Below are 19,544 nucleotides of genomic sequence, written 5' to 3' on the forward strand. Positions count from 1 at the left end.
TCCCAGGTCTGGGTGTCTATTGGTGAATTATTGCTCAATCTCTTCAAGGAAGTTTAAGGTTTCACGTAATCCCCTTTATCAGCACCGTGTGATTTACTGTTCTAGATAAGAAGAGCGTTCCTTCGGGGGACAGTAGGCTTCCCCCTGGCACAAAAGCTAACATCACACACAAACATACACACACTCATACTAACAGCATACACTAATACACATACACTACAAGACCATACAGTAACACCCACACACATGCTAACACCATATGTTCATACACACTAATACCTGCAATAACACATCCCCACCCTAATGTCATAGAGTAACACACACTCATGCTAACACCATACACTTGCACTCTAACACCATACAGTAACACACACTCACTCACCCTAACACCATACTCATACACTCACAGATATCAAGACTCTCTCTTTCCCTCTCACCATCATTCATGCAACAGCCATGAGAAGCCATATGCCCCCTCTGAAGGAGCATATCTGAGTCCATTTTGCCCAAAATGTCCTTTTATATAATATTTCAATTACAAATCATATCTGTAAAATTAATAAAACACACAAAACCTTCAACTTCAAATCTGATGTGAATTGAAATGAAAGCTTTTATTTTTTCATTCATGTTTTTACAATGTGAAATGATTACTGGTGATTTGTGTTCTGTTTTATCGATTTACATTTTATTCTATGAAGGACATATATTCAAGTAAATAAATGTGCTTTTTTAAATTAATATTTTAAGTGCAACTTTCATACAATAAAAAGCTTTTCTAATGGGCTACGATATTATTATTATTCATTGTTTTCTATAGAGCCATCATATTCCGTAGCGCTGTACAATGGGATACCAAATGTAACTACATAACTCTGCAGTTATCAACCATAAATGGATCCAAGAAGGTCCTCTGTTCTACCAAAAGGCCAAAAAAGTATGTAATGTCTATATGGTAGGGAGAAGTAGCCATGAGCAGACCAGGCCGGTTTGGGACTACGGAACGTGCGCCTGTCAAACGGAGATGAGAAAGTATACAAAGCTATCAGCACTTCATACCATAAGATTTGGGTATTCATAGAATGCTTTAAGCTGTGTTGTTCAGCCTGTAATGTTTCTCAAATGAGTGAAAGTTTGCAAACTATGCATATTTTTGGAGGAAAAATGCGTTAATGTGCGGGAAGTGTTATCGCCATAATCTCCAAACAGACGTGAAAATTACAATTTAAAAACACAGCCGCGGGCTTAGATGGATGAGATATGGCAGGATGGATCGCTTTAACTGGACCGAAGAGGTCCAGTAATGCCTTGAAGTAGAATTGGACAGCCTTAGAAATGTAAACTCTGTTAATATTAATTTTCATAAGTCTAGAGTGTGAGCTCTGAAACCAAGCCCTCGTTACCTAATGACCAACCAAAATATATTTTTCCTTCTTCATGTCCTTGGGTAAAGTCAACCCACCCTTTACCCAAGGACTCCCATGTTAAGGAAGAATAGACCCCTCAGTATCTGTGCTACAAGCCACCTAACAACAAGGTAGGAAAATAAGAAGAAATGTGTCTATCTTGGCCTTCTGTCTATCATCGATCATGGCATGATGTTAACAAAGATGTAAGCAGACCAGGAACCAACATAGATAAATCCAGCACACATGCTTCGGGCTCTGTACATACCCCCAACGTCTCTCTGTTTAGAAGAATCTTAAAATATTTCTACAATTTAAGCAGTAGAAGCACGGGGAAAAAGAAAAAAAAAAGTAGTTAAAAACCCCATACGCTTCCCACGGCCCTTTTGGACTGTGTGAAAGCTATTAATCCTATAGTTTTCACAAAGTGAGCTAAATCATAGCTTCATAACATGATAGGAACCTTCTAATATTTGCTTTACAAAATACATGAAAGCCCCGGCCATATGATGTGTTTGCACCCAAGACATTTTTAGGTACATCACGTAGGATAATAAAGTGTGTTATTCAATGTTTGTCCACAGCACAAGTGATGACATCAGACATCTCGCCTAGATCTGTTGAGTGACGTAAGATTGGATAGGTAAATATTTCTGTATACAAATAGAAACACTGTATCAAGGACATTGTATCAAGTTCTAGATACAAATAGAATCCTAAGGACATTGTATCAAGTTCTAGATACAAAAAACAAAATACTGTCTGCGCTTCTCACCCTAATAAAGTTGGCAACAAATATATAAACACAATATAAATGAGAGGTTTTGGTTATATGAATTGGCCAAAGCATAATTAAGCTCACCCGCCACGTCAAGGCACACTCTCAATAGGGTGAGATCCTACTCTCTCACCTCCTACATAGTGGGCACACAAAGCAGTTTATACGGCTACCAAAACCTTATTAATGTGTTGGGGAGGTGCAATTAAACCTCCTCCTATTTAACCCCTGGACAGCAAGCTGCAACCAGACTGATGAGGAGCCAACAACCTCAAATATGTGCAAACAGGGAAAAGAAAAAATGTCGGTGCGCTAAGCTAGTCTCAGGCTCAAATAATACAAATGCATAATATAAGGCCTTATATTATATATTTGTATTATATATATGTATATTATACATTTGTATTATTTGAGCCTGAGACTAGCTTAGCGCACCGACCTTTTTTTTTTTTTTTTCAAGTTCTAGATACAAATAGAATCCTAAGGACATTGTATCAAGTTCTAGATAGAACTAAAAAGAACTTAGCTGGAAGTTTAAGACTAGTTTGAATATTAGAACCAATCCAGATGTTTTGCTACCTTCTGAGTTCTGGGTTCTGGACTCTAGAACCATGGGCGTAGGAACCCCTATCAGATCCCCACTTTTTCCCCATCTCTCACACTATCTACCCCCTCTCCCCCTTCTCACACTATCTACCCCCTCTCCCTCTTTCTTACTATCTACTCCCTCCCTACCCTTGCTTCTCACACTATCTACCCCCCTCCCTACCCTCCCTTCTCACTAGCAACCCTCTCCCTATCGCCCCCTTCTCACCAGCTACCCTCTCCCTACCCCCCCTTCTAACTAGCTACCCTCTCCCTACCCCCTTCTCACTGTCTACCCCAGGGGTGTCCAAGTTTTTTTCTGCAGTCGGCCACTTCATCAGAATTGTATACGTGCGCAGGCCGCACTCATTTTTCACTGTGAGAAAATATGGCCTTTAATAAAATATGCAGATTAAAATAAAGTGATTGACACAAAACCTTTACTTTTCCTCTCACTGATTTCTGGGCCTAGAAAGTTTTGTGACTACAAATTCAGGATTCTGGATAAGTAAAAATGAAATTTTATTTCTTCTATTCTAGGGATGCACCAAAATGAAAACTCTGGACCAAAACATTCACGGTTCACTTAGCCAAAACCGAAAATGACCCCCCACCTTTAAAAATAATAATAAAAACTCACATTTTTTATAAAACTAGGTAACACACCACAATTGGTCAAAAAAAATTAGCAATATGACTTGGCATGATAGGAGTGTGATTGCTAACAGCAATCACACTCCTATCATACGCAGACAGCCAGTAAATGCTGGTACAGGGTGGCTGTAAGTGATGTGCAGACCCCATACTGCTGGCAGCATCCATAGACAAGGGGGGCAGCTAGCTACGTTTCAGCATGTACTGGCATGTAAGGTTCCAGCACTTACACATCCATGCTATCACCCACACTCATTCATTCATTCATTCATTCATATACTCATTCATTCACAGATTCATTCCCTCAATCATGTATACTGATTCAAAGACCCTCCCCACCCCCTTACCTGCACTGCAGCTCCTCGATGCCGCTCACACACTTCAGCAGGGGGCGCGGCCTCCCTCTGCGTTCTCTGGTACTGCACAGAGGAACCGGAATGTGATGTCACGTGAGCTCTGCTGGGTTCCGCTTCCTCTGTGCAGTACAGAAGACCCTCCCACAGGTAAGTAGCAGGGCTCGAGGTGCGGACCGCGTAAGATCGGTTTCCCTGGCTGCCGATCTTACGAGGGCCGCACCTTGAGGTCTCGCGGGCCGCATTTGCGGCGTTTCTATTGGGGGGGTTCCTACGGCCCTGGGGGGGATTTCTTCATTATCGGCCCCCCTCGCATGAGTTACTGGGGGGGATCTGTCCCCCCGTCCCCCCCCGGTTCCTACGCCCATGTCTAGAACCAGCAGGATCCACCCAGCTTGTTCTTCTACAGAGGTCAATAAACCATTGGGTAGTGATAATTCTTGGCTTCAGAGTTTTATGTTTGAGGTTCCGTGTTCTGCACACACACTGAAGTCATGTTACAATAGACTGTTAAGGCAATCAAACCAAAAGGACCCTCGAATGCATGATGAAGCTGAATTTGTTTACAATGGATAAAAGAGTATTGTAGAGGGGATATGACATCATTTTACAAATATAAATGGGGACAATACCAACTGCTCTCTGATGATCTGTTCATTAATAGGACTGTACAAAGAACAAGAGGTTCCTTACAGCAAGAACAATAAACATAACCGATTCACGACCTACAAAGGTTGTCCTAACAGTTTAAAAGATGCATTTAAATATGGGTTGGATGATTTATTTGCAAGCACGAACGTACAAGGATATAGCAGATTATAAGGGCAGGTTTAGTTATAGCTAACCCAGTCCTGAGTATGACATGAGTCTAGGTAAATATTATATTGGACCAATGGCTGCCACCATAACTAGGAACATCTCAGGAGGCTTCCCATTGACCACAAAGCTGGCTTTAGAGTTATAAAGGTCCATACCGTGGGCAGAACTGCCCTGAGCCTCTCTCATCTTGACTCTCATTCCTCTAATATTTACCTTAACAGAGAAACATTAATATAATTCTAAATTTATCTTCATTCTGCCTACAGAATGGTCTACACCAAGCCTGATGTTCTTCAACCACCGTAAGTTCCTTTTACCTTGATATAGCTAACTGTGTATAATGGAATGAGATATAACGTAACGCCATATGGGGTGTGCTGTTTGTAGATATGTTCCACTGACTACAAAGCATACATCCAGAGAAAGAGATCATACCGGTAATACAGCTGACTTAATTTGCAAAACATATATCTTTACAAAATCTTTACAAATTCAAGGAGGACGTGTGATATTTTTACTATTTATTGTTTTCTATAGAGCCATCATATTCCGTATCGCTGTACAATGGGATACCAAATGAAACTAGATAACTTTGCAGTTATCAACCATAAATGGATCCAAGAAGGTCCTCTGTTCTACCAAAAGGCCAAAAAAAAGTATGGCTCTAGTAAACAGGTAATGTCTATATGGTAGAGAGAAGTAGCCATGAGCAGACCAGGCCGGTTTGGGACTACGGAACGTGCGCCTGTCAGACAGAGATGAGGAAGTATACAAAATTATCAGCACTTCATACCGTACCATAGAATGCGTTATTCTGAGTTGTTAAGCCTGTAATGTTTGTCAAATGAGTGAAAGTTTGTGTATACTTTGCAAACTATGCATATTTTTGGAGGAAAAATGATTAAATGTGCGGGAAGTGTTATCGCCATAATCTCCAAACAGACGCGAGAACGATAAATTAAAAAAACAACCGCGGGCTTAGATGGATGATGAGATATAGCAGGATGGGTCGCTTTAACTGGACCAAAGAGGAATAGAACGTGTTGAAGTAGAATTGGACAGTCTTAGAAATGTAAACTCTTGCTGTTAATACTTATTTGCATAAGTCTAGAGTGTAAGCTCACAAGCCGAGCCCTCATTATCTAATGGTACGTCTGGAGAACTTGGTGCTACTTAAGTCAGAGGAGTCAGCTTTGTTCCCCGAAGTTGCTTCTAAGTATCTCATTGTAATTTGCAGGACCTCCATCAGGAACCCTCAGGGATACTCCTCGGACCCCACCATGTCACAGCCCATCATCTTAACCCTTCAAGGTATCCTCAATGTTAAACAAAAAACCCACAAAGATTGTTTCTTTTTTTTTTTAAAAAGTCCACCCATTATCTCCATGACCGACCAAAATATCCCTTTCCTCTTCATGTCTTAAAAATGACGACCCACCTTTTACCCAAGGACCCCCATGTTAATGAAGAACCGACCCCCCCCCAGTATTTATGCTACTAGTCCTTGCCTTGAAATGCTTTTAAGATTTTATTGGCTTCAGTATGAGCCTCACTTTTCCATTTCTTTTATGAATCGTAAAAATCTGCCATTCAGCCCCTCCACCGATACCTGCAATGTGTTCAACGCACATATCCAAACACAGAACTGTATGCCGGATCCTGAGAGGTAAAGGTGACCTCTAGTGACGGAAATAATTGAGCTCATGTAGATACAATTTACAAAAACGAAACCACGTCGAAGAACAATTGATTCAAATTATTTCATGCCAGCGTCCAAGAAAACATGGAGCACTTAAGTTACATTTTTCTTGACTAAGCAATACATTAAAAAACAGAAGAATTCAACCAATACTGATTTTATTTAAGTCAATAAAGCTAACCATAATCTTGATGGGGCATAGTCTTGATTTAAAATATATAACAAGATGGCTCAAAAATGAGCAAATTACTCAAGAAATCCAGGTGTGTGGGACCGGAAAGAGGCCGCCGTCATCAATTTTTGGGATGGCTTGTTGGTCAACAGGTAGACCTTCTCGCTCATTGAGACCTTCCTAGCAATAAAGGAGTAATATGAACGTGTAAACTGGAAGCAGGCAGAGAACTGAACGTACGCCGAAGACCAAGATTGACATTTTATCTTCCATATTGCCTTTGAGGGAAAAAAATAAACATAAGAACACTTATTTATTATTTATTATTATTATTATTAATATTATTATTATTATCATTATTAATATGACAAGTTCTCAAAATTGGTCTGTAGAAGTCCTCCACCCCAACGGCACACATGTAAAAGACTGAACATGGCGGGGGGGGGTGGGGAACCCAATGGAACCCCCATACGTACCTGGAGACGTGGATATCTCTTTCACCCAAACTTTTATCCTCTTTACCGTTTCGTTTTTCCCAGTTCTGGCGCTAACGGAATAAATCCCAGCGTCGCTGAGCTGGGCGTTCTTAAGCTCTATGGAGGCATTCAGGGGATAAAACTCCACTCGGTCTTTATAATCCGGGTCCGTTTTAATCCTCCCCAAACTCCACGTGGGGAATCCTCGACGATCAGTGGAACAATTATACCCATCGTAACTCAATAAGACATGATTACGTATCATCCAAGTAATTCTGTATTCACAGTCATGGCCGACTATGGTGTAGGAGGCCGGCAGGAAGATGGTCTGGCCGACTGTGATATTTACAGAACTTCTGTATGAAACGAGATCGATTTGATCTGTGGATTCTGAAGAAGCAAAAAAATATTTCAGAGATACAGTGTATTCATTTCCTAGCGGAGAGAAACCTGGTCTTATCAGGGATTGTGGGCTAAAGAAGGCAGCAAAAGGTGTTTAAAGGGACCCCCCCCCCTTATTATCATTTCTTGAATACATTTATTTATTGAAAATGCTTAAAACCTGTGCTTTCTGCTTTTTCAACAAGGAAGAACCAGCGCAGAATTTTCCTGATTAAAATAAAATAAGATCTTCTGCTCTCTAATTTCCATCAGAAATGGAAGAAAGGTTAAAAAAAAAAAGCCACAAGATTCCGTACCGCTGAATTAATGTAACATTTTCAATCATTTTCAATCTCAATAAATATTTAAAATCACTTTAAATCTTAATATTACATTTTAAATCTTTATGTAACATTTTAAATCAAAGAAGGTTGGTACAGATTATCTCAGAGGCTTACCCAGAATAAGGACACCAACGAAGGCCAAACAGAGGATCCCTGATGTTTTCATTTTATTAAGTCAAAATTATCTTTTATGTGCAAACCCCCCCCCCTGAAAATTGCATGTGAGGTCCGTGTGGTCGGTTATACAGGAAAACATGCGATGTTTGAAGAGTCTGATTGCTGGAAGGAAAGTATTAACGCCGCGGCTCTGAAGGACCCACAGGAAATGACAAACAGCACAAATATCTTCACAAATACAGCAATAAATTTACTTTGTTTAGGTGTTAAAGAATTGACTTGCTTTGGTTACCTACTGGCTAGTCATTAATAATATTAATGTGAACAAAATACGATTACTTTACTTCATACTGTAACGTTTGGGTATTCATAGAATGCGTTATTCTGAGTTGTTAAGCCTGTAATGTTTGTCAAATGAGTGAAAGTTTGTGTATACTTTGCAAACGATGCATATTTTTGGAGGGAAAACGAGTTAATGTGCGGGAAGTGTTATCGTCATAACCTCCAAACAGACATGAGAACGATAATTGAAAAACACAACCGCGGGCTTAGATGGATGAGGCGATATAGCAGGATGGATCGCTTTAACTTTTTATTTTCTTAAGTCTAGAGTGTAAGCTCACAAGCCTATCCCTCTTTACCTGATGTATCGGCTCGTTTTAGTCTGTCAGTTATAGTTTTATCAGACCCTTTGAATGTAGGGACTGTAGGTAGCGCCATGGACATTGTTGGTGCTATGCACATAAATTATGATAATAATAATAACTTTTAGTGCAAGTCGAGAGCTGTTCATGTCTGGAGAACTTGGTGCTACTTGGAGTCAGAGGAGGCAGCTTTGTTCACTCCAAGTATCTCATTGTAACTTGCAGGACCACCATCAGAAACCTTCAGGGGGAGCCCATCATGTCACATCCCATCATCCTAATCCTTCAAGGTGTCCTCAATGTTAAACACAAATCCCACCCATTATCTCCATGACAGGCCAAAATATCCCTTTCCTCAGTGCTCTTCATGTCTTAAAAAGGCGACTCTCCTTTTACCCGAGGACCCCCATGTTAAAGAAGAACAGACCCCCCAATATATATGCTACTAGTCCTTGCCTTGAAATGCTTTTAAGATTTTATTGGCTTCAGTATGAGCCTCACTTTTCCATTTCTTTTATGAATCATAAAAATCTGCCATTCAGCCCCTCCACCGATACCTGCAATGTGTTCAACGCACATATCCAAACACAGAACTGTATGCCGGATCCTGAGAGGTAAAGGTGACCTCTAGTGACGGAAATAATTGAGCTCATGTAGATACAATTTACAAAAACGAAACCACATCGAATTCATTCTTCCATGCCAGCGTCCAAGAAAACATGGCCCCTTGGTAAAAATTAAACCTGCTTTGCTATACATGACCACCATGTTGTTTTTGACGAGCTAGGGACCCAGGAGACTTCTCCGTTATCCATGTTTCTTAGCCACTTTGTTGTTCATTTGCATGATTACATTCCTCTCTCTAGGGGGCCCGGTGCCACTGCTTCTTCTTGTCTCCTCGTTCCAGTTCAAAATTGGCCGCACCAATCCAGGTCGGGAAGGGCCCTTTTTTAAACTATTTTGAACTGGCATGGGGAGGCAGAAACGTATCAGGTCACGTGACTCCTCGGTGAAACCGATGTTGCTCACACACTTTGTGCGAACAGCCAGAGGGAAATTTGAAGGCGGTGAGAGGTGAGTGTGGGGCAGGAGATGGGATATATGTATATGTGTGTATATATATTTATAGATATATGGATGTGTACTGGTTTTTCTACCAAAAAATACTGATTTTATTTAAGTCAAAAGAGATAATCACAATTACTCAAGGAATCCAGGGGTGTGGAATTTTTTGGATAGCTTGTTGGTCAACAGGTAGACCTTCTCACTCACTGAGACCTTCCTAGTATGGAAGGATGAAGATGAGCGTGGAAGCTGGAAGCTCAATTATTTCCGTCACTAGAGGTCACCATTGCCTCTCAGGATCTGTTGTCAAGGGCTTGTAGCATAAATACTGGCGGGTCTGTTCTTCTTTAACATGGGGGTCCTTGGGTTAAAGGTGGATCACCATTTTTAAGACATGAAGAACTCTGAGGAAAGGGATATTTTGGTCGGTCATGGAGATAATGGGTGGGCTTTTTGTTTAACATTGAGGACACCTTGAAGGACTAAGATTATGGGCTGTGACATGGTGGGGTCCCCAGAGTTCCCCCCTGAAGGTTTCTGATGGTGGTCCTTGTCACGGAACTAGAGCTGCAGAGGACTTTTAACCCCATCTTCAGTTGTGTTCACCAGTTGTGCCCAGGAGTATAAGCCCACCCTTGTGTCACCCGGACCCTTTGGATCTTGATTTCCCTCGCCCCGTACCTTACCGGGTCTTACCCGTAATTCTCTGAAAATGTTTGTAGGCTAGGATCAGCTGCACCTTTAAACCCTAAAAAAAACCTTTTTAACCCAAAATAACTTGCTCCACCAGAGTGCTATTTTGCACAAATGTACATGTAGTGGGGCTCAGACGAGGGGTAGTTGGGAGAGGGAGCTCCTTGGCAACCCCTGGTTCTAAGCACCTTTTGTTGACCAGGGTTTAGCAGCCGTGGCCATGGAGACTAAGATGAGCCGATGCATTAGGTAAACATAGCTCGGCTTGTGAGCTTACACTTTAGACTTACAAAAAGAAATATTAATAGCAAGAGTTTAGATTTCTAAGGCTGTCCAATTCTACTTCAACACATTCTTTTCCTCTTTGGTCCAGTTAAAGCGACCCATCCTACTACAACTCCTCATCCATCTAAGTCCATAGTTGTTTTCACGTCTGTTTGGAGATTATGGAGGTAACGCTTCCCGCACATTAACTCGTTTTTTCCTCCAAAAATATGCATAGTTTGCAAAGCTGTATTTGCAAAGTATACGCAAACTTCCACTCATTTGACAAACATACCAGGCTTAACAACACAGAAATAAACATTCTATGAGTACACAAACGTTACGGTATGAAGTGCTGATGGCTTTGTATACTTTATCATCTCTGTCTGACAGGCCTGGTCTGTTCATGGCTACAATAAAGACATTACATACTTTTTTTTGGCCTTTCGGTAGAACAGAGGACCTTCTTGGATCCATTTATGGTTGATAACTGCAGAGTTATCTAGTTTCATTTGGTATCCCATTGTACAGCGCTACGGAATATGATGGCTCTATAGAAAACAATAAATAATAAGAATATCATAACCCCTTAGAAAATCCTTTAGGTAGGGCCATCTCTCGTGGGGTACAGGAACCAGGACGACTTGAATTTTATGGGGACTCCCATCGGCCAAACTCATGAATATCCGCCATGATAGAAAATGTTGGGGGCATGCGACCCGTTTGGCCCTAAGGCAAGTAGATTGGGCTCACATAACAGAGCGAGATCAAACGGCTGATATGCAACTGCCTGAAAACATTATATTATGGGACAAAAACTAGAATTGTTTAAAAAAATATATACTTTTTAAACTTATTTTCATTCTGATACAAGGAATAAAAAAATGGTGAGAGTTCCTCTTAACGGACAAAGTTATGCATCTCTGTCACTTGTATGTTTCTTCTTAACAATATCATAGTAATGTTTGTATATTGTTGGAATTACTGACTTTTGTTGGAAAACACCTTTTTTTTTTTTTTTCTGGAAGTTCCACAAATAATAATAAAGTACATTTATTTATTTGAGTAGAAGATCTGTCCTTCACATAATAAAATGTAATTTAATAAATGTTATCATTTCCCATTGTGAAAACATATTTTTATTTTTTTTTAAAAAAAGCTTTAATTTCAATTCATAATCACGTTTGAAGTTTCGGGTTTTGTATATTTTATTAATTTTAGAGATATTATTTGTAATTAAAATATAACATAAAAGAAAATTATTGGCTAAGCACATATTTTATCCAGGCTGGTCAGTTGCTTCGGACGGCCTTGAAGTCTTTGTCGACGTGGAGAAGTCTTTTTACCTTTACGACGGCTGGAGAGCCATAATAATTATTCCAGGCATACTCAGGAGAGAGGACTTTGGTCGGTTTGTGAGAAAGAAAATATTTGTTTAAATAGCTCTCGTCATGCCAGAGAGCCTCCATGTTTTTCGCTTTGTCTGCCAACATAGCATGATGGGTGTAATTAGTCAACTTATAAATCTCTTCTACTGCACCCCCAAAAAAACACCCCGTGTAATAGAAGTCCCCCTCATCTACAGCAATGTAGCCCGCAGACTCTGGTCGGCGTTCATGCGTATAAGCTTCACGAGATGCTCCGAAGAACCCCGGATGGATGACTCCGACCACATCGCTAAAGATCTCCACTCCAATGTGGTCGGAAAAAACCATGTCCACGTCGATGCACACTAAGTAGTCTACCTCATTGACAAAGCGATCACGAGTGTGATCTCTGATCATCTGCATCCTCCTCATGGTAACATCTTGCCATCTTTTGTATCCGGGGACTTCAAGAACAGACAGAGATCTGCCTTCTGCGAGAGTGAAGTTGGGAATGTCATTGGGACGATCGGTGAAGATGTAATAGTTGACCTTGTGTCCCACCATGAAGAATTTCTCAGCTGTTTCAATATAATCTTTGATAAAAATAACATATCTAAAAAAAAAAAAAACACACAAAATAAGATAACAAATAATGATCATACATTATCTGAGCTGGGGAGCTGCATATCTCAGGTTTCCCCTGTAATCTATTCCTGGATTTCCCTGTGCTCTGCCGTTCGCTTTTGATTCTTTGATTTCAGTCCTGCTCTTAGCTTCCGCTTCTGTTTCCTTTATAAGGTGTGCCCCACGCATTTTTTGCGTCTGCAGTCTATAGGTATGTTTTATCTCTGCTCTGTGTTTAGATTTAATGTTTAGTTTCAGCCAATTAGAAATTCAGTAGGCAGGGTTTAGCGCTAGGACCCACCGAATATTGGAGTACTTTGGCGTAGAGGTGGGCTAAGCATACTATGGCCATATGATGTGACTGAATCTCCAATTGTTATCTTATAGTCCTAGGCTAGTCCTGTATTTGTGTGTCAGTATTTTGTTACCTTTGCCCTCTCTTCCCTTTATCATCTGAAGATCTCGGTTCCTCTCTCCTCTCCCCATGTGGAAGTTAAAATTCCTATCCTTGCTCCTCACTCCATCCTCTGTGTTCCTTGCCTTGTTCCCTATCCTTTGTTGTGTCCTGTACCATGTATGTCTTATCTGGTTAAGTTTCTTGCTTTGTCTCCCTTGCTCGCTCTGTCCCCTTTCAGCTGTTACTCTGCTTAGTTTCCCTAATCCCAGCTTGCAGCATCCTGCACATTTCTCTGTAGCGCTATGTCTCATGCCTGCTCCAGGGTGCCTGCAGGATATCACCTGGTTTTGCTTTGTTCTGGACAACATCCACTGCTATGTCAGGGCCCTGGTATGTGGCTGCACAACCCTAGGTGCTCAACACTCGGGGGAGTGTGGTCACCCTGCACCCGGCCCTGTCTGACTCCGCTACTGCGCATTAACTCCTGAATCCCATCATTGGGCGCTATGGGTCATTACAGTCATCTGTATAGACCCAGTCCCTGACACATATCCTAACAAGCCTATAAATACAAAAGCAACAATATGAAGCATAAATATTGGGGATTCCATCAGCCATATGGCCATATATTGCTTATCCCACCTCCGAGGCAAAGGTGAGTCCTTTCTAATTCCAACATGTCTGTCTAGTTTACCATGGATCTGAATCAATGGTATGGGATTACTTTTAAAATACCAAGATTATAGTACAAAGTAAATCAATGTTTGCTACTTACTTTTTAATGGCAAACACCGTAAGACCGATTCGGACTCCAGCCTGGTGGTATTGGGCGTTCAGAATGTCTCTGTTGTAAAAGCCGTTCCAGACAATGGGTGCAAGCCAGGGAGTTATCGTTAGAACATCTGTCCTCCTAGAAATTATAAAGATTCTCACTGTTTACAAAGCCCTAAAAGTCTTCTTTAGATACCAAGATAAACAATGTGGTAGCCTCTGGCCAGTATGTAAATTGCAAGATATATTTCCAAGAGAATAGGGGACCATTTTGCGTTCCACAATGTAATATGTCATCCTACATAATGTATCCAACAATAGTTATGATGAACAGGATGGAAAGAGCTCCTGCCGCCAGTCCAAGCATGAACACCCTAATATTTGTTTTGCAAAGTAACTAAGCTGTATTATGTTTTGTTGATGTTCTCTTTCTCTGGATGTATGCTTTGTAGTCAAGGGGAACATATGTACAAACATTACACCCCATATGGAATTAAGTTATATTTCATTATACACAGTTAGGTGTACCAAGGTAAAGGCAACTTACGATGGTTGAAGGACATCAGGCTTGGTGTAGACCATTCTGTAGGCAGAATGAAGATAAATTTAGAATTATATTAATGTTTATCTGTTAAGGTAAATATTAGAGGAACGAGAGTCAAGATGAGAGAGGCTCAGGACAGTTCTGACCATGGTATGGACCTTTATAACTCTAAAGCCAGCTTTGTGGTCAATGGGAAGCCTCCTGAGATGTTTCTAGTTATGGTAGCAACTATTGGTCCAATATAAAAGTTATCTAGCCTCATGTCATACTCAGGACTGGGTTTCCACCCATAAAATGCTGGAGTTGCAGTCATACATTTGAAAATTTAAGTCATCATAGTAACTTAGGTTGAGAAAAGACTCAAGTGCATCAAGTTTTGCAACCCATATGTAAAGGAATCTGTTAGGACATCCTTCATAGCTAGTGAATCAAATATGTTTACTGTTCTTGCTGTAAGGAACCTTTTTTTGCTCCTTTAAATGAAACTCCTTTTGTGAAGTCTGAATGGATGACCTCTTGTTCTTTGTACAGTCCTATTAATGAACAGATCATCAGAGAGCAGTTGGTATTGTCCCCATTTATATTTGTATAATGATGTCATATCCCCTCTACAATACTCTTTTATCCATTGTAAACAAATTCAACTTTACCATGCATTCAAGGGTCCTTTTGGTTTGTCTTAACAGTCCATTGTAACATGACTTCAGTGTGTGTGTAGAACATGGAACCTCAAACATAAAACTCTGAAGCCAAGAATTGTCACTACCCAGTGGTTTATTGACCTCTGTAGAGGAACAAGCTGAGTTGATCCTGCTGGTTCTAGAGCCCAGAACCTAGAACTCAGAAGTTAGCATAACATCAGGATTGGTTCTAACATAAAAACTTGCAGCTAAGTTCTTTCTAGTTATATATAGAACTTGATACAATGTCCTTAGGATTCTATTTCTATCTAGAACTTGGTGCAATGTCCTTAGGATTCTATTTGTATCTAGAACTTGGTACAATGTCCTTAGGATTCTATTTGTATCTAGAACTTGGTACACTGTCCTTAGGATTCTATTTGTATCTAGAACTTGAGACAATGTCCTTAGGATTATATTTGTATCTAGAACTTGATACAATGTTCTTGATCCAATGCTTCTATTTGTATATAGAACTTGATACAATGTCCTTGATACAATGTTTCTATTTGTATACAGAAATCACTACTTAATGGTGTATTTACCTATCCAATCTTACGTCACTCAACAGATCTAGGCGCGAAAGTCTGATGTCATCACTTGTGCTGTGGAAAAACATTGAATAACACACTTTATTATCCTCTGATTTTTGGAATGATGTTTTATTAATTATGTATTATGTGTAATATACCTAAAAATATATGTTCAGAGGAATAAATAAATAATGTGTTATTTTTCTAATCGCTAACAGAGCATCCTTTTTTGTAATATATTCTCAGGAAAAAATGTATTTCTCATTAACTCTTTTTAACCCCTTAAGTACAAATTATTTTACTGTTTTTAAAGGTGATGATCAGAGCTTTTTTTTTTTCTTTCTCCAAAAGAAATCTTCCTGTTTCTCATTTTGAGAGCCCAGCCAAACAATATATATCATGTCTTTTTAGGACAGTTATGTTTTTTTTGTTTTTTTGAAATCATTCCCATGCAAAATAATTCAAATGAAAAGAAAATGCTTTCAAATATATACATTTGCTTGCCTTGGGGTGCAAACACATCACACGGCCGGGTTTTTCATGTAGTTTGTAAAGGGAATATTAGACGGTTCCTATCATGTTGCGAATCTATGATTTAACTCAGTTTATGGAAACTATAGGATTAATAGCTATCACATGGTCCAAAAGGGCCGTGGGAAGGGTATGGGGTTTTCAATACATTTTTTCTTTCCTTTTTCCCATTTTTTTATTTTTTTTATTTTTTTACTGCTTAAATTCAAGAAATATTTTAAGATTCTTCTTAACGGAGAGACGTTGGGGGTATGTACAGAGCCCTGAAGCATGTGTGCTGGATTTATATATGTTGGGTCCTGCTTACACTTTTGTTAACATCATGCCATGATCGATGGCAGACAGACTGGCCAAGATAAGCACGTATTATCTTCTTACCCTGTAGTTACGGGGTTAATAGTATGATTATTAAACATATAGACCTTCCATAATTTGTAAATTGATCCACTATCCCCTTTTTTAGATAACATACTTCTTTACTGCGCAGTGAAATATGATGCTAGGGTGCCATTCGCTGGATTTCAAGCCGTACCTGCAAGCAAAAGATTGGGAAAATAGGTTATTTATAAAAAATATATATTTTTTAAAGAGCCCTAATTTGAGATACTTTGTAATCTATTGCTGGGCATTGGTGTCACTGAGTGGGGTATTTAGAAGAGGAATAATGGGGGTTCTGGGGCTGTAGAACCCTGCGATACCCTCATACCCAGCAAACATTCCGAGATCCCAGAAAAGAGGGGGGATCAGGGAAGAAAGAGGGGGATCAGGGAAGGAAAGAGGGGCATCGGGGGAGGAGTTTGGGGCTAAAACAGGGATACTGCTCTTATCTTGTGTCAATATCAAGATGAACAGGGACGGCGTTTCTGCCGTGGGTGTAAAATATGTGATATTTAATCATATTAAAGAAATATAATATTTAAATCCCCATCATCCATGAATTGTAAAGCCAACGTCACATCGACTTAAACTCACCAGCCGAACAAGAATGTGAAAACGAAAGAAAAGGCAGCTAGAATATAACATCTTCTCCGAGAAAAGGTATCCCCTGAAATAGAGGACACAAAATAAAGGGGACACCACTAAAAGTCAACGATACGTTGCCATTACTCACCATTACGCACATTTCATTTAGTTTTTAAAAGGATTCCACAACTTATTAACATATTTTTCAATATTGTACTTTAGCCTCGTATCCCCGCAATGATAGCCATAAAAGGGGCGGGAAGTGGGTGGAACCTGGGTGGGGCAGATGTCACTCCTCTGCCAATCACTTACACACCTACTCTCTAACACCATACATTTACACACTCTCGCTCTAACTCCATACACCAACACACACTATTACACAATACACTAACACACATACCATGTACTAACATACACACACAATACACTAACACACATACCATGTACTAAAATACACACAATACACTAACACACATACCATGTACTAACATACACACACAATATACCAACACACATACCATGTACTAACTTACACACACAATACACTAACACACATACCATGTACTAACATACACACACAATATACTAACACACATACCATGTACTAACTTACACACACAATATACTAACACACATACCATGTACTAACATACACACACAATATACTAACACACATACCATGTACTAACTTACACACACAATATACTAACACACATACCATGTACTAACATACACACACAATATACTAACACACATACCATGTACTAAGATACACTTATTCACTAATATAACCTCCCGTTTTATTCCACATGGGATTGTCCAAAAATATAATAATTTTAAACAAAATACCTTTAAATAAAATAGTTACATTCTAATTAAGAAACCCTCTTCCCTTCATGGGTAGAAATTATTTATGAAATATGTGAAAGTCCTTTTATAATCCTGAAATATCCACAGATTTAGAGCAACTACTAGTAGGATAATAGAAATATACAAGCTACACCAATATGTACAGGTGCAGGACTCAGCTCCCCTCCCCACATACAGAGACGAAAAATGCAGACATTTAACATTTGTGATTTCAAAATATCTTAGCAAATTAGAACATCTGAATCCTTCTTTTTTAATCGTACGTGTCTGATTATCTCTGCAGTAACCGGAGGAACCAAACGGCCTGTCTGAGACACCTCAAGGAAGGGAATTATTTAAACAGACAAAGGGGTAAAAGTCTACTTTGTATCAGGTGTCGAATTTTGAAATTTCAAGCCTCCCCGACAATAAATGTTCATCTCGTTGCGATACATATTAAGGTTTAGCGATTCTGCCCCTTAGACTGCGGTCCCCAGATTCTAGAACGCATATTTGTTTCTCTTTCTCGAAACAGACGGGATTAGTCACAATGCAGTAAAAAGAAATATATATATATTATTTGTTGTGCCTAAATCTGTCGAGTTACTCACTTATTTCCATTTTTCCAGAGATCCGGGAGAGAACGGGTGATGATGTATTCTGACACGTTGGATGACTATATGAGTCCTTTGTACAGTCGGTGTGAGATGTTCCTCCTCGTCTACACTCTTCTAATTAGGAAGGGTAACTATGTATTATCAGTCAAAGCAAACCACACCTTACAAGTGTCAATGTTTAGGAGAACCAGTCCCTATTTGGGGTTAATCCTCCCGTCCTCGATGGCCATTTCTGTTCTAGGATTATAAAAGTATCTCAGTGTTTTACACGACAACGTATTCTGACCTACACGGACTAGAGCTGCAAGTCCCAAAGGGACATATTAACGTCTATGTACCTAGAATGTGATGTCATCAAAGTCCCTGTTGGTGTAATGGTCAGCTGTCCCAATACTTTTGTCCATATAGTATATTTACCTAATACATAATGTACAAGTGCAAGTCTCAGCCGCCCCCCCCCCGAGAAATATGAAAGAAGAGAACATTTTACTTTTGTGATATCAAAATAATTTAGCGACAGGAACTTCTGAATCCACCTTCTTTCATTTTACTTTCCTCGTTTCATTTTTTATTCTTTCCAGAGGCTAAAAGGAAGCAGGTGGACTGAGACACCCCGAGAAGGTATATTATTTCAACACAAAGGGTTAAAGCCTCATTTGGATGAACTTTGAATATATTTGTAGAAATTCCAGACCTTTTAGTGTTTAGTGTTTATACCCCTCAGACTGTGGTCGTTAAATTCTAGAAGACATTCTCACTCAACCTGACTGCGAGTTTCATTCACTTCCAAAATTCTCACGTAAAGTACTTCTTATTCCTCGAAACAGCCGGGATTAGTCACGATACGCTAAGAAAGAACGCAATTTGGTAATCCTAAAAATCCTAAACTCTAAAAAAAAAAGAATAAATCTGTCAAGATAATTACTCATTTCCATGGAAATGGGAGAGGACAGGGGCGAAGATGACATGTAACTGGCGTGCTGGATTACTATAAGATTCTTTCATACATTAGGTGTGATACGTTCCTCCTAAAACGCATTCATATCACCCAACTGTCAACCTTTAGCAGGACCAATCCCTATTTGGGCCACCAAACCCTCTGTTAATTTACCCTTCCTTGATGCTCATTTTTTTGTTTCTTGTAGAAGTATGAAAGTATCACAGCATTCCACACAGCGACGTATTCTGACCTATACTGACCAGGGCAACAACCCT

The 19,544-nt window shown here is 39.7% G+C and overlaps 1 protein-coding gene across 1 annotated transcript; it reads right to left on the bottom strand.

Moving 5' to 3' along the window:
* Positions 1-4,433: 4,433 nt before the first annotated feature.
* Positions 4,434-15,452, bottom strand: LOC149281802 (histo-blood group ABO system transferase-like). The gene is made up of 6 exons (XM_089498968.1): positions 15,379-15,452; positions 14,157-14,192; positions 13,614-13,748; positions 11,751-12,430; positions 4,860-4,912; positions 4,434-4,442 (listed from the first exon to the last, which is right to left on the bottom strand). The coding sequence occupies exons 1-6, from the start codon at positions 15,450-15,452 to the stop codon at positions 4,434-4,436; spliced, it is 987 nt and encodes a 328-aa protein (XP_089355094.1).
* Positions 15,453-19,544: the final 4,092 nt, after the last annotated feature.

The sequence above is a fragment of the Sceloporus occidentalis genome, unplaced genomic scaffold (genome assembly GCF_023333645.1).
Source record: "Sceloporus occidentalis isolate IW3139 unplaced genomic scaffold, rSceOcc1.0.p SCAF_127, whole genome shotgun sequence".
Lineage (NCBI taxonomy): Eukaryota > Metazoa > Chordata > Lepidosauria > Squamata > Phrynosomatidae > Sceloporus > Sceloporus occidentalis.

Coding starts and splice junctions, on each gene's coding strand:
- LOC149281802 (XM_089498968.1), bottom strand. CDS start 15,452: ATGTTTTTCCACAGCACAAGTGATGACATCAGACTTTCGCGCCTAGAT. Junction 12,431..13,613: donor ACGGTGTTTGCCATTAAAAA/GTAAGTAGCAAA, acceptor TTTTTTTTTTAG/ATATGTTATTTTTATCAAAG. Junction 4,913..11,750: donor AGACTTCAAGGCCGTCCGAA/GCAACTGACCAG, acceptor AGCTATATCAAG/GTAAAAGGAACTTACGGTGG.